This window comes from Neopelma chrysocephalum, unplaced genomic scaffold (assembly GCF_003984885.1).
Source record: "Neopelma chrysocephalum unplaced genomic scaffold, ASM398488v2 Primary Assembly neopelma1_26, whole genome shotgun sequence".
In the NCBI taxonomy this organism is placed as follows: Eukaryota; Metazoa; Chordata; class Aves; order Passeriformes; family Pipridae; genus Neopelma; species Neopelma chrysocephalum.
In genome coordinates, this window is record NW_020897695.1 from 30,171,929 (window position 1) to 30,186,326 (window position 14,398).

The following is a 14,398-nucleotide window of genomic DNA, read 5'->3' on the forward strand; positions in this document are numbered from 1 at the left end:
ATTGTTACTATTGTACTTAAAATAAGACTTCTGGATTCCAGTGTACTTTTCCATAATTTCCACCATCTATAGCTTGTAGAATAAGCATTTTTGGTTTTCTTTTCTAGTCCTAATGTTCCAGAAGAACATTTTTGGTGCAAACACTGTTAAAAAAGTTTTTAAAAATGAAAAAGGACAAGGGGAAAAACTAAACCCAACCAGTCAAACAAACTGTAGCAAAACAAAAGGCAGATGTGGTATGATCAGGTAGATGCTTTAGCTGAATGAATAATAAAACTGCAAAAGAACAAGCCTGAACTGTGGCATACTATTTTCTAAATTATTTATGACTATGATTATCTTTGAACTAATTGGAACTGAGACTCATTTTTTACTAACATAGAGACTCATGGCCACACTGTGTTATGTACAAGTAGCTCTAATAACAGAGCTGCTTGGGTAAGGCTAATAAATTTAATAGGACTGCTTAGATAAATAAGTTCCACTTTGGGGAAGCAGGTGATTGAGAAGTAGATATAACTTTTTATGGTTAGTGTGTAAAAATAAATTCTGTTGACCTTGTGGTACTTAAACAGTGTCTGGCAGCAATGCACATGCTGAGAATGCATTCTGTGTATCTTCAGCTTCAGTTGCTCTGTACTTGCCTCTACATACTGCAGCAGGGAAGATTAACCTATTTTTGTGTTTGCAGGAGAGGCAAAGGCAGCTAGAGAGCATGGGAATTTCCCTTGAGTCTTCAGGTATCAAGGTTGGGGATGACAAGTGTTATCTGGTAAACCTGAATGCGGACCCTGCGCTCAATGAGCTTTTGGTTTACTATTTAAAGGTAAGGATGTGAAAAGAAAAGGTAAGGATGCTAACACAGAATGAAAGGACACTTGTTTTGAAATTCTGGCTCAATTTGTTACTTGGAGTGTATGTAGATTTTTAAGAGTAGTTGCAGCAAAACAGGATAGGCCTCCTCCTACTGTTTAGGCTTTTGTTCTCCCTTTGCAGTTCAGCTTTGCTGGTTTTCCTAGTTGATTTCCTGATTGCCAACAGTGGTAGAAGTGCTCAGTGTGTGCCAGTGTTGAGATCAATTCTAGTTTTTCCAGACAGGATGTGCACAGAATTGCCTTCTAGGCTGAACTTGAAACACAAGCCTCATGTTAGATGCTTCTTTTTGTTAGGGAGTTGAGGATTGCTTTAAATATTTGATGAATTTATCGTAAGGAGGTGATATTTAGTAGTAATCAGTACTCAGGAAGAGTAATGAGGTCTTCAATGACAGAAAGCTTATGAGAAAGGGGGTTAAAAAAGCACTGTTAAAAATTTACAGAAATGTATTTTCCTGGTATTACTAGCTCTCATACCATTGTGTTTAGCATAGTCTCATGTCAGAGTGAAGTAGTATGAAATACAAACCAAATAAGTTTGTAAGGAAATGAGAGCTTCCTGTCAATAATATATGAAAGACATATTTTCATATTTTCATAGCTTCTTTTCTGCTTTAGTGACGGAGGTAGTATTTCAGTTTGTATGTCAACTGCTTTATTTTGCTTTATCTAAAACTGTATGAGGTGCAGAGCATAACAACAATTTGTATGTGACTGTTACAGTCTTCAGATCTGCTGTGGCACCTCTTTTGCTCTACAGAAGTGCTTAGCAAAGGAAAGCATGCAGACTGTGCAGTCTCAGTGCTTTAGCTAATATTTTCTTAGTTATATCAACAGTGGTATTTTGCTTGTCTCTTAGTAGCAGTTTGTTTTCTAGGATCACACAAGAGTTGGTGCAGATACCTCTCAGGATATACAGCTCTTTGGTATAGGAATCCAACCAGAACACTGTGAGATTGATATTGCTTTAGATGGAGAAGTTACACTCACACCAAAAGAAAATGCAAGGTAAGGAAGATCAGCAGCACTTTTCATTGACATGTTTGCTGTTCTTTGCCAGAAGGTAACTTTGGCGCATTTTTATTTTACATAGACAGAAGTATCTTACATTCTGATCAATGAGTAGCTTCAATATAGTTGACTTAAACAGATACTTAGAAGTGAAATTCAGTGATTAGAACTAAGATATCCCCACACATGTACACACACCCCCACCCACTCTGCAGCATAACAGGCTATCAGTGGTTTGGCTCAGAGTAAGCCATCACAAGCAGGTATTTGGTAGGGGTGAGGGGCCACTGCTTGTCTGTATCACTGGGATACTGCTGGCTATCCCAGCCTGTGTGATGGGATAGCAGGCTGTCTTGATGGGGGAGAATAAACTCTACCTCGTAAGTAGTTCCTGCTGTAAAGTTCAGTATTTTGTGAGAAAGACGTGTTTTAGAGATCTGAATTCTTTTCTAACTCCTTAATTACTGTTGTGTCTAGTTAATATGCAGTGTCAATTCACATTTCACCTTTTGTTTCTACGTCTATATTTTAACTGTTTTTCATTCCAGGGGTTCTGTGGCTTCTTGAGTGGAATTGTAAATGTCTTTGTCACTTCAGCTCCAATGGCATGTGATAAGCAGTACCTTTGTCTTAGTTAATAGTCATGCTGCTTGTATGAAATTTGAATATCTAAATAGTGTACAGATTAGTATCAGAATGAGAAACTAAAGTTTGAGAGACACCTTAAAAATCCAATCTCTTTCATTCTGCCTTTAGTCAAATGCATTTTTTTTTCCTGCAGCCTACAGTACAAAATTTCAACAGATGGGATTCAGACCTATGGTGATAGAGTTACTGTACTGGAAATCAGTCATTTTGACTGGCAAGAACATAGGCACATGTTCATGGAAAATACATATTTTCTTTTAGTCACGCCTGATCTTCCATGATTAAGTAGCTGTTCTTAACATACTAGTGTCAACAGAAATTTACTTATCAGAATTTCATTGAAAAGAAGTTAAAAAAAATCAGGTTTAAAATTAAATGCTTGCATGTTTGTGTTGATTTACATGAGAGAGACAGCTGAAATGAGAACACTGCATTTGAAAAGGCTTTTTTCATTTTACAGAAGATTTTTTTCCTTTCAAATAAAATGCTCTGCTTTGTGAGTCATGTATGCAAAAGTTCAGTTTTTCCCATTTTGTGATTGAAACTTAAATACAAAGAAACCTACAAAGAAATACAGCAGTATACCAGATGTTCACAAAAATAGACCATTGTTAATAATAGAGACTCCATTTGTTGAAAGAATAAAACTTGGATCTAAGAATCTTTTCTTATGCTTGAATGCCAAATATGTTAACAGCATGTTTTACAATTTTGTGTTAACTAAGTTGTATCTTGGAGAGCTTTGTCAGTAGGATTTGCATGCATTTAAGTTTACAGATTGTTTATAAGAAACAGGCAGTGACCCACTTTGAGAAATGGGCATTTAAAGAAAATTTGGCAAACAAAAGCAAACTTGTCTGTATGTTTACTGAAGAGTGGTACCAGCCAAAGGAGAGGGGAAAGGTGCTAATTCTGACAGTAGAAGTCAGAGCAGTAACTTTCCCAGTGACCCTTTAATGAGAACTTGGCAGATTTGAGCATCATATGATACAAGTGACTGTTGGCAGATGGGAGAAAGAGTAGCTCTTCAATCTTTTATTTTTAAGATTTCACTGAAATTGTATTTTCTTCTTTCAGATCCTGTGTAAATGGTGCACTGGTATGTTCTGTCACTCAGTTATGGCATGGAGATAGAATATTATGGGGAAACAACCACTTTTTTAGGTAATAGTTGATATTTATATTCCAGGCACTTTGCATTCAGCCAATTTTTTTTCCTTTTCTGTTCCACATAATCTTGTTTATAAACTGAATTTCCATTTTTACACAGAATCAATTTACCAAAGAGGAAACGTCGAGATTGGCTGAAAGACCTTGAGAAAGAAACTTCATTGGGAGAGCATGATCTAGATGCAGCTAGCGAAGCTTCTTCAGAACCTGACTACAACTATGAGTTTGCACAAATGGAAGTTATTATGAAGACACTAAATAGTAATGGTAAGGCGAGATAAAAACGTTCCTTTGGATTGCCTAACAAATTCAGCACAGGGTCATACAAGCAGTACACTTGTTCCAGGGGCCTTTAGAACATTTTCAGGCTAAGATATTTTGCAGAAACCATGTTAGATGTATGCATATATATATATAAATTAAAAATATATAAATATGTATATGTGAAAGAATGTTTGCACCTAGGTATAAATACATACACAAATTAGCAGTTGGTTTGTGCCCTTACACACAATTCTGTCTGTACCTCTGCTCTCCTTTATAGTGCAGTTTTCTTGTAATCCTATTTCTGTCTGTAGTGGGTTGACTCTGGCTGGATGCCAGGTACCCACTAAAACCACTTTCTCACTCCCCTCTGCAACTGGACAGAGAAGAGAAAAAAACAGTGAAGGATTCATGAGTTGAGATAAGAGCTGGGGGAGGTCACTTACTGATCACCATCATAGGCAAAACAGACTTGAAGGGGGGATATTAATTGAATTTATTACAAACAGGGTCTGAGCAAAAGAGTGAGAAGTAAGATAATCTTAAAAACACCTTCCCCCCACCCCTCCTTCCTTCCAGACTCTACCTCCTCCTCCCCAGCAGTGCGGGGGGACAGGGAATGGGAGTTGCGGTCAGTTGTTGTTTCTGCCACTGCTCAGAGATAGGAGTCCTTCCCCTGCTCCCGTGGGGTCCCTCCCACGGGAGACAGTCCTTGATGGACCTCTCCAACATAAGTCTATCCCACAGGCAAGAGTTCTTCACAAACTGCTCTCCCGTGGGTCACTCCTCCATGGGGTGCAGTCCTTCACGAATGAGCTGTTCCCCCCACAGGGGCCACAAGTCCTACCCAGGAAAAACCTGCTCCAGTGTGGGCTTCCATCTCCACGCACTGCAGGTCTCTGGCAGGACTCTACTCCATCTTGGGCCTCCCATGGGGTCACAGCCTTCTTCATGCATCCACCTGCTCCAGCATGGGCTCCTCCATGGGCTGCAGGTGGGTCTCTGCATCCCGATGGTCCTCCATGGGCTGCAGGGGCACAGCTGCTCCACCATGGTCTGCACCATGGGCTGCAGGGGCCTCAGCTCCAGCATCTGGAGCACCTCCTCCCCCTCCTTCTGCACTGACCTTGGTGTCTATGTTATGTCTATGTTATTCCCGTGTTCTCACTCCACTCTTCCCTGGCTGGAATTTTTTATCTGCGCCACAACCTTCTGTTCTTAAATATGTTATCACAGAGGCGTTACTATCACTCCTTATTGGCTTGGCCTTGGCCAGTGGCAAGAAGTCCGTCCTGGAGCCGGCTGGCATTGGCTCCACAAGACAGGGGAAGCTTCTAACAGAAGCCACCCCTGTAGCCCACCCCCTACTACCAAAACCCAGCCACAGAAACCCACTACACTGTCAAATCTTCATCCAAGTCTTTCTAAGCTCTTGGTTCTGAAAGTTACTGCAGACAAGGTTGCGCTAGATATGGCTCAGTTAGTTTCATGCTTCCTTTTAATCAAATATTGCTGACACCATTTTAACCTTAGTAGAAAAACAGTGAAATGATAACAAACCAATAGTCAAATGTCAGCTAGCATGGTTTTCAATGCTTGATCACTCTCAGTATTTCATTTCATCTTTGTTAAAACAAATTGTGATGCTTTTTTGGGACAAGACAATAAAATATAGTATAAATAAAATAATGGTATGGTGTACATATAAAACAATATTTTTTTTTCATGATTTCCAGAAGGCAGGTCATAGTTCGTATGTCACTGACCAAAAAGACACAGTAGATGGTGATTCGTTGCTTTCTGTTCTCCTTCATATCTTCACAGTATTTCCATTGCTTGCTGTGGTTTACTTTTTTCTTGATGTCCTCTTATTCTTTAGGTTTGTCTGTTTTGCTGTTGAGTACAGCATGTTGGTTTTGTATGCTCAATGTTGTAGCAATTTTTTGCAGAGCTTTTACAGTTTTATTTTTAATGGGAGTGTGTGAGTGAGTTACAGGGTCAGGTCACTTAAATTGATGTGAAATTGCTGTTTGATAACAGAAATATTCTCATTATGGTTCACTTGTACCAGGAGACGAATTTCAGATGAATCTGCCATCCTGGTGGTCATCAGTGTTGTCATCCCTCGTGAAGATTCTCTTGCCTGTGTTAAGGCCTCAAACCATCCCATATCTGTGCCAAAACTGGGACAAAGGTTTTGAACTCAAGTGGCTCATGCATGAGGCTGCTGGAGAAGTCTGAAAGCATTAATTTATGCTTGATCTGCTTGCCACTAACCAGGGGTTTGACTGAACTGTAGCAGTCTACAATGAGTCAGTGTTCTTTGAACAGGGAGTCACATTTTTTGGTTTTCATGTGCTGTTATCTAGCTGATTCAAATAATTCTTCACAATATTCCAAGTGTCTTTTTATTTTAGTTCAGTAGGCTTTTCTGACTGTGGTCCAGGCCAGTTTTTGTCTTGGTTGGTTGCCTTCTGCATCTTGGTCAATAACAGCACAGACTTTGCTGTTCCCTTTAAGCTCTTTCCTCCCTAATGCACAGCAAATGTTTGCAGTTATACATGTTGCGCAGTTTCAGAGGTGTCATATCCCAATTATTCTGCTTCTTCTGCTCACTCCTACGTAGATGTTGCTTAACTAAATTGAATGTTGCTTAACTAAATTGAATAAAACCCTGACAAAACAAGTGACTGTGAGGATCACAGCCTTTTGATTTGAAGGTAGATGGTGCTGCTAGGTTCTGGTTCTTTCAGTGGTATAACTAAAACACCTTTTTTCCTGACAGGCTTCCAGTTTGTTGTGTAAGAAGTAAAGCAGCTTTGTTACAGTTCCATTTATTTATTCTTCCTTAAAATGAAAAATAAATGTGGGTAAGGAAGAACAAATAACTGAACGACTGAAGACAGTTAATTCTATTATCCATATTCTCTGGAGAAACCCTAAGGGGGGAATAAAAAGGTATTTTAAAAATTTGATTAGGTAATTATTTTATAGGCATGTATAGATATAGCCCAAAGCAAGAGGGTTTGGTTTCCTTTGTTTTGTTATTTTTTTTTCCTCCCCTTGATTTGTTTGAGAATTGTAATCCTCTTTAAATAAATAGCCTGGCTTCTCCAAGATGCAAACACATTTGTTTTTATGGCACGTAACTAGTACAACAGTGTCACAGTCTCCATCCGACTCCAAAGAACCTCTGAGGAAAATGTGTAACTTTGAAAACTGCTGTAAAGAAAACACCCAGATTCTTTGCTTCCTTCAGCATGTTGACTTTCTTTGTGGGATTCTGTCAGATCAGCTTTGTACTGCTAATTTGTGATGCTGGTCAAACACAGAATGCATCAAAGCAGTTTACTTTATTCTTGTATACTGTGCAGTGGTTAAGTAAACAATGTGATTAGGTTAGGCCGCTTCTCATTTAAGGAAACAAAACTATCACAGCTCAGGGAGAGGATTTTGATGAAACTTAGCAAAGCAACCTATGTCATAACCCTCTTCTAGCTTGCTTAGAAAAATACACTTACATGAAATCTTAAGGAATTTATTCAGCACCGTTGTTGCTGGATTAACAGATTCCAGATGTGAATTAAGTGACATTGTAGCAAGATAATAGATGCTGTTCATCTTATAAAGAAAAAAGCATCCTTATGTTCAATGTTAGTATTCTACGATTTTGCAGAGGATTACCTGCATATGGATATTTTTTTCAGGGTGATTGAACTCTTGTCACATAAATATGTAAAGGATTGAGACTTGGGACTTTTAACACTCTATGGAATTTGCTGTGTATTTGGCCAGCACTGGGTAGAATCTTCCTAAATTTATTTGACTTTGCATGAAGAATCCAAAATTGTGGAACGTGGTGTTTATTTTAAACACTACTGTAGTTCTTCTGAACTGTGAAAAACTTGTCTATTTATTTCTTCATGTCTACTGAGGTAGATTATAGTTCACATGATATTTTGCTTTTTTCCTGTGACAGGCTTAGGGTTTTCTGTGTAAACTCTTTCAAAAGTTAAATGAAAGAGTTTTCCAGAAGTGTGAATTTACCTTTTGCGTTACAATACAAGCATAACTCACCTTTCCCACCCCCCTCTCTACCCCAAGCAGTAAAGAATTATGTTGAAATTGGGAAGTTTTAGACTAAGTTCTTGCATCTTGTTCCTAATATTTTCCCTGGTGTTCTTTGATCCTGTGTTGGTTGTGATCCTGTAAATCTAAGTGGCTGAAAGGATATCTTTTATTAAGGAAATCTGCTCCTTGAACTCATAGCTGTTCTTTGAGCAGTTTAGGAAAGTGTCATCTTAATGAGTCAGCCTTAGATTCATTTCCTGTGTTTGCAAACACAATAGAGGGCTTTTAATTTCTTCCATGTCTCTTCGCTATCATCTGCGTAATACCTGATTTCTCAAACATTCTTACACATAACTAAAACTGGCTTGGGGATTATGCATGTGAAGGTAATTCTGGTATTATCTGGAGGAGTTATGAGGATAACAATGATGCAGGTCAACATTTATACCTTGATTTGTAGCCTAGAATATTAGAACTTGGTTCAGTCAGGGTTTTTTTGTTGCACTGTCTAAAAGCTAATAATAGCTAACTTCTTTCTGAGAATGTCATGTACTAAAAAGTAATATTTCTGGTTATTTTAAGACTCTTTTATGCATCACTAGTTTGCTATTTGGCTGCTATTTATATTGACTGATTTTTAACTTTGTGCATTATAACTACCTTTGTGGTGTTATTTTATTACACCCTTGTGTGAAGCCAGTAATTTTTTCCATGGATAAGGATAGAACCACAGTAGCAACTTGCAGAAGTATTTGCAAGAAGCAAAGGCAAGATGATTCATAACTAAATCACAGCAGCTCTTTTTGTTTGGTTGGTTGGGTTTTGTTTGGTTGGTTTTTTGGTTTATATGTTGATGAAATGGAAGAGGAATCACAAACAATTATTTTAAAGCTGAAGTTTTTTGCATTTGAAAATCCTGGTATGTCATAGAGCTGCAGTATTGCTTCCCCTAATAATCCACCACTCCATCTTTGGAACTCCTCTCCCTTCCTCTGTGGTGTACAGAATCAGCAGACTGTTTAGGTGGTCTGCTGTCACTCAGCTATCTTGTGAACTACTTTTTTGCTGTATTTGAGTTTTCAGATATGAAGCAGATATAAATACCTGTAGTATATAGGAGCTTATGCCATTAAATGGCTCATGCAGAGGCACAGTCTGGCACTGGACCTAAATCCAGGAAGAGACGGAGTAATATTTCTTTAATTTCAGTGCACTTCAGATTTATCCATAGCTGATTGACACAAGCAGATTTTTCAGGATAGAGTAGCCAAATGGGTATTTGTTCTGGGTTGATACTAAGATGAAATGTGGTTTGTAAAGCTAAACACAGAAGTTCCCTCTAGGACATACTTTGTCTGCTTCAGTGCTGTGCAGCATATTAGTGCAATCTGATGCGTGACCAGTCAGACAATTCGTTTGTCTCGGTTTCCATCTGCAGCTCTCCAACATGTTTCATTCTCTGCCAAAATGGAGAAAGTAAATTGCTTTTTATTTCCTTAAGTCGTTTCCTTCTCTGGTTAACATCATCTTCCCTTTTGTTTTGCTTTGTTTTCGTATTAATTTATTTCCTTTTCCACTATTCCTTTTTTTCCTACTGGGATTCTGGAATATATTATAACTTCACAGCACTGAGACATGCAATAGGCAAGAGTCCTTAACCATTGTTCTACCCTCTTTGCATGCCGTGTATTTTATTTCCTGTTTGGATTTATCTGTTTAATGCAATATTTATTTTTTTGGCTTTTGTTTTGAGGGGCAATGAGCATCTTGTGTTTGCAAAAACTCTGGAATATGTTGATTGCTGTTACCAACTAAATAATGAGTGTTCTATAATGCCAAAATGGCATTTTCTCACAGTTCTGGATAATTTTTTCCTCTTTTTTTCCCTCTCTTCTCTTTTAGACCCAGTACAAAATGTGGTCCAGATCTTGGAGAAACAGTACCTGGAAGAGAAGCGGAGTGCCCTTGAGGAGCAGCGGCTGATGTATGAGCGTGAATTAGAGCAGCTGCGGCAGCAGCTCTCCCCGGAAAGGCAGCACCAGCATGGTGGCGACAGGCTCTCCTACACTGCTCAGACTGCACAGCAGAAAGTGAATCTCTGGACAGAAGAGAGGTGAGAACACTGGAGTTAAAACAGAGGAATTAGTGAGAACTACAAAGGGTGAAAGATGAGGCTTGAATCTTCTGTCAGAAACCGATAATACTTTTTGTGGAGTTTGTGTGCAGTACAAGATCTGCTTCCACCAAAGTGTTGGCATTTCGTTTAGGACTAAGTTCTGATGTGTAACGTGTACAAGATTTAACTCACAAAACACAGAAAAATATAGCTTTTACTGTTATCAGTAAATAATCAATATTGTAGGTTGGGGGGGTTGTGGTTTTTTTGTTTGGGTTTTTTTAACTAGAAAAGTGCTTATGAAATGTTTAGTTTAGTAATTATTGTTCTAGTTCTTGAAATAAAGGAAAGGATAATGCAGAAATGTAAATTTGTCAACTAAGACTATGGAGTCCAGTAAGGAACATTCTTTGTTACAAGTATACAATGACAGCACGGTATTTTGCAATCTAAAAAAATATTAAAAAATACAGAAAATGGGCATCCATATATGTTGGATGTATGTGTTTCTAAAGATAAGCCCAGCTTTAGAAGAGAATTGCTGTGTTTGAGCTGTTGAAGAAGTTAAAGGAAGTTCACCATGAGGTGAACAGGCCTCTTTGCAAAGGAATAGCACAGCACCTGAATGCAGCCTTGGTGAAAGATCATCATGAGATTTGCAGAGAGAGTTAAAATGCGGATTAGGAAGATGTGAGCAGAGTGTTTGTGCTTTGACATTGAGAGAAACTTGTTCTTGGTATCATTGAGGAGAGAAGGATGCCAGCTCCATGGAGAGAAGTTCAAGGGGCAGCAAACAAGATGTTTTAAGTTTTCTGCATACAAATGAGTACTGTGTCATGGGGCTAATTCATCAGGAAGAATGCCTAGATGTACTAACAGGTTTCTTATACATTTCTTTTTCATCTGTTTCTTTTAAAACAGAAACTTCCTTATTCACTCAGCATTTTTTTCTATATGTAGTGAGTCTGAGTGCTCTTTTCTATGTAATTATTTCTGCTTTATGCTCCAGCATTAAAAAAAACAAATCCATTTATAAGACGAGTCTAAAAAAGGATAGCTAAGATTGTGTTGCAGCTTTCAAACTGAGTGTGTTAGAAATAGAACAAAACAGATCTTGGTTTAGTTTTTGTGCAAATTTCTTCCCAGTTTGTCCTGGGGAAAAAAACCTAAACAAATAGCTAACCGTTGACCAGCAATGACTAGAATGTTTTTCATGCCAAGTATAGGAAGAAGTAGTTCAGTGATTCAACATTGATTAAAATAATTGTTTGCCCCTGTAAGAACTAAAAACAGAACCCATGAGAACTGAATGTGAAATGTTGCAGAGTCATGGTTGGGATTTTGAGGCTCTTTTAGGGCTGCACAAGGAGTACAGAGTGAGAAACACACTAGCTGTAGCCCTTGCTATTCAGAATTGCTTTGAGCACAGTAAGGCTGCCAAGAAATCATTGATAACCCCCTTCAGTGGCAGAAATGAGAACTGGGCTTACTGGCAAGGCATCTCTAAAAAGATGCAATAGAAGGGAAAAGGAAGTAGTAAAAAACTTGCCTGACCTTGAGAGTTGAGAAGAAAAAATGGTAATTGGTTAGCTTAAAGTTAACCACCATAACCATGTAATCACATTTAAAAAAAAAGAGAATCTGGGGTGATATCAAGGCTGGGTGTTCTGCCAGCCTTCACTTCTCAGTAGTTGTCAGATGTTTCTTAGGAGGATACCTGTGCTTTGAACAAGCAGTTTTGCCTCTGGATTTCATGGGTGAATGCTTTACTCTATATAACTATTGAACTACTTGAAGTGTGTACTTTTCTGCATTGTAAAAATTAGAAGAATGAATGCTCTTTGGAGCAATCAGTGAGGAGTCTATAACATTTTGGTGGCACTGCCATTGAATAGGCAGTTTTCTGAATTATCAGTTTCCTGTCCTTCAGAAGATCCTCTTAGGTATACTTTTTATCTATTTATAGTTCTAGAAGAGGTTTGAGCTTCTGAAAAAAGGGAAAAAAATTGAATCTTCTTAAATAACCAACCAGAAAAAAAACTTTGAGTGATACCTGCTGTAAAAGCATGGTTACATGTTGCTGAGAGGATGTTCACCAGCCAACTGGCCAGAAGGCAAGAAATCCAGGAAAGAATGGGAAGACTGGACTTGAAAAACGTGCGAAACAGCCAAGAATCTGGATTGCACAGAATTTGATTAGTGCAGTTTTAGCTGTTGCTCAGTTGCTGCTGCAAATGAAGCTGAACTCTACCAGATCAGCCAAGAAAATGAATTTGAGAGATATCAGATGTAGGCACGTGGTTGTATCTGTCAGATCAGCTGGAACACATTGCACAGAGTCTATTCCAGCTTTCTGCTGACTGTGGAAGGACAGATACCTGGCCTGGTGTTAAATCCTGTTGGCAAAAAGTTAACCCTTTGTAACTTCGAACAAATTTAATTTGTTGGGGCAGTGGTGTACTGGAGGTTTAGTTCAGCTTATTCTGTATCTGGCATTAGGAGTCCCAGAGACTTGCAGTGATATCTTGTGAGTGTCAGTTGTTTCCTTTGTTTGGCTAAAATGATTGTTTCAAGATTTCATGTCCAATGAGTATTTGCTCAAGTTTTTTCCTTGTTTGGCTTAAATTATTTTTTCAGTATTTCATGTTCAATGAATATTTGTTCCAGTTAATACCTAATGGAGCTTGTCACATGTTTCATGTAGTAAGAATTAAGAAATCCTCTCTGAGACTCTTTTTTTGTAAGTTTCTGGAAGGGTTCTGGCACAGCTGTATGCAGAAAAACACAACTGTAGTGAGAACTGCCCATAATAATTGGTTGAGTTACTCATAAATTCTCTTTACAGTCTTAAACCATTCCTTTTTCAAGAATCCAGCTAAGATTGGTATGGGAGCCTCCCCAAAAAGCTTGCCAGATGATGATGTCCCAGATCAAGGAAGGGACTGGCTGTAGCTGGATCCAATGGCTCTTACAGCACTTACAGATCAAAGCTGCCTTCTCTTTCTCAAGTTAGGCAGCACTCTCACAGTGGTTGCAGGTGTAATGCACTCTCATAATTTAGTACTTTTTAGTGAGTAACTCCTGACTCTAGCTTCATTTTCTGGGTGAATCCAAAATTATAGCTGTCTGTGGAATATGTCACTAGCATGGTCTGGAATTGCTTATCTAGATAGCCTGGATAACAGCAGCAAGAGGCAGTGGGAAAGGAATTTTCCATACAACACCGGGAGCAGATATGGAGGAAGTTGACTAAAAATCCAGCTATCCAAGAAAACCCACCACTGTTGCAAACCTAGGCCAGATAGGGCAGAGAGACAAAATTGCATGTTTTAGCATGTTGAAGGCACTAAAATTCAGGGCTGCTTGCTAATGCTGCTGGCTTTTTACAACTTTGGTATGGTAGCAGGAGACCAGGACAGTGCAATTTGAATTAGCCAGGCTGTTCTTTGGGATATTTTGGAGAAAGATAGCCACTCAAGTAGAATTCTGTTAGTGACTGAGAGGCATATTAGCAGTTGTTTGTGGTTTGTACTATAAAGACATGCAAAAGATCTAGGCATATTTGAATAAAGACAAGTAGGCAAACTTTGCCTGTATTCACAGTAAGGCCCAGAAGTTTACTTGTTCCTACTAGGTTTGTCTATAATATAGGGTATTTTGTAGAAATGAAGTGTATGTGCATAACATGTACCATATTTCAGTAGGACTTTGCACAGAAAAGCTAAAAAATTCTACAGGGGAGTGCTGGTGACTGAAATATCTGAAATTTGATTATGAGTTTTATGAAGATGATGAGACATAGTAGTAAGTGCTGTTGAGATTACAAAGAAAGGCAGAATGAATGGGGGCGTTTGTTCAGAGAATAATCGTGATACTTCTAAAAGGTAGATTAAAGATGAGAGTCCCAGGTGAGAGTGTATCTTAGTACACAGGTGTATGTATATAGTATGTGTCAGAGCAGGCTTGCCAGGTGTTATGTTAGAATGGATTTGCTCAGACAGGCCTAAAAATCCTTTTTGGAATTTGTCCAGAGACTATTAACTGTGCAGAGTGCACAAGCTTTAACTTGTGTTCATTCATCTGTTACTTAAAAGATACTTTGGGTACATAGGATGTAAGATTTTTTTTATTTGTAATTTTTTAACATGTTCCCTTGAGATGGCTTAAGTATGTGGAGGGAGGTCTGGGGGTCTGTAGCACTGCAAAGCTGCAGTTGTGATGTAAAGCTGTGGCCTGCAGTGAT

General features: G+C 38.5%; 1 protein-coding gene across 6 annotated transcripts in view; it reads left to right on the plus strand.

The window, feature by feature from the left end:
* KIF13A (kinesin family member 13A) overlaps window positions 1-14,398 on the plus strand; it is a 109,004-nt gene that overhangs the window by 67,717 nt on the left and 26,889 nt on the right. For 4 of the 6 annotated variants that reach the window (XM_027676067.1, XM_027676069.1, XM_027676068.1 and 1 more), the window contains exons 13-17: window positions 692-826; window positions 1,753-1,883; window positions 3,612-3,698; window positions 3,805-3,971; window positions 9,942-10,152. In XM_027676067.1, coding sequence (XP_027531868.1) covers window positions 692-826; window positions 1,753-1,883; window positions 3,612-3,698; window positions 3,805-3,971; window positions 9,942-10,152 — 731 coding nt within the window. Of the gene's footprint in view, window positions 1-691; window positions 827-1,752; window positions 1,884-3,611; window positions 3,699-3,804; window positions 3,972-6,039; window positions 6,163-9,941; window positions 10,153-14,398 lie in introns of all 6 variants that reach the window. The other 2 variants (XM_027676065.1, XM_027676066.1) reach the window with 1 other exon arrangement.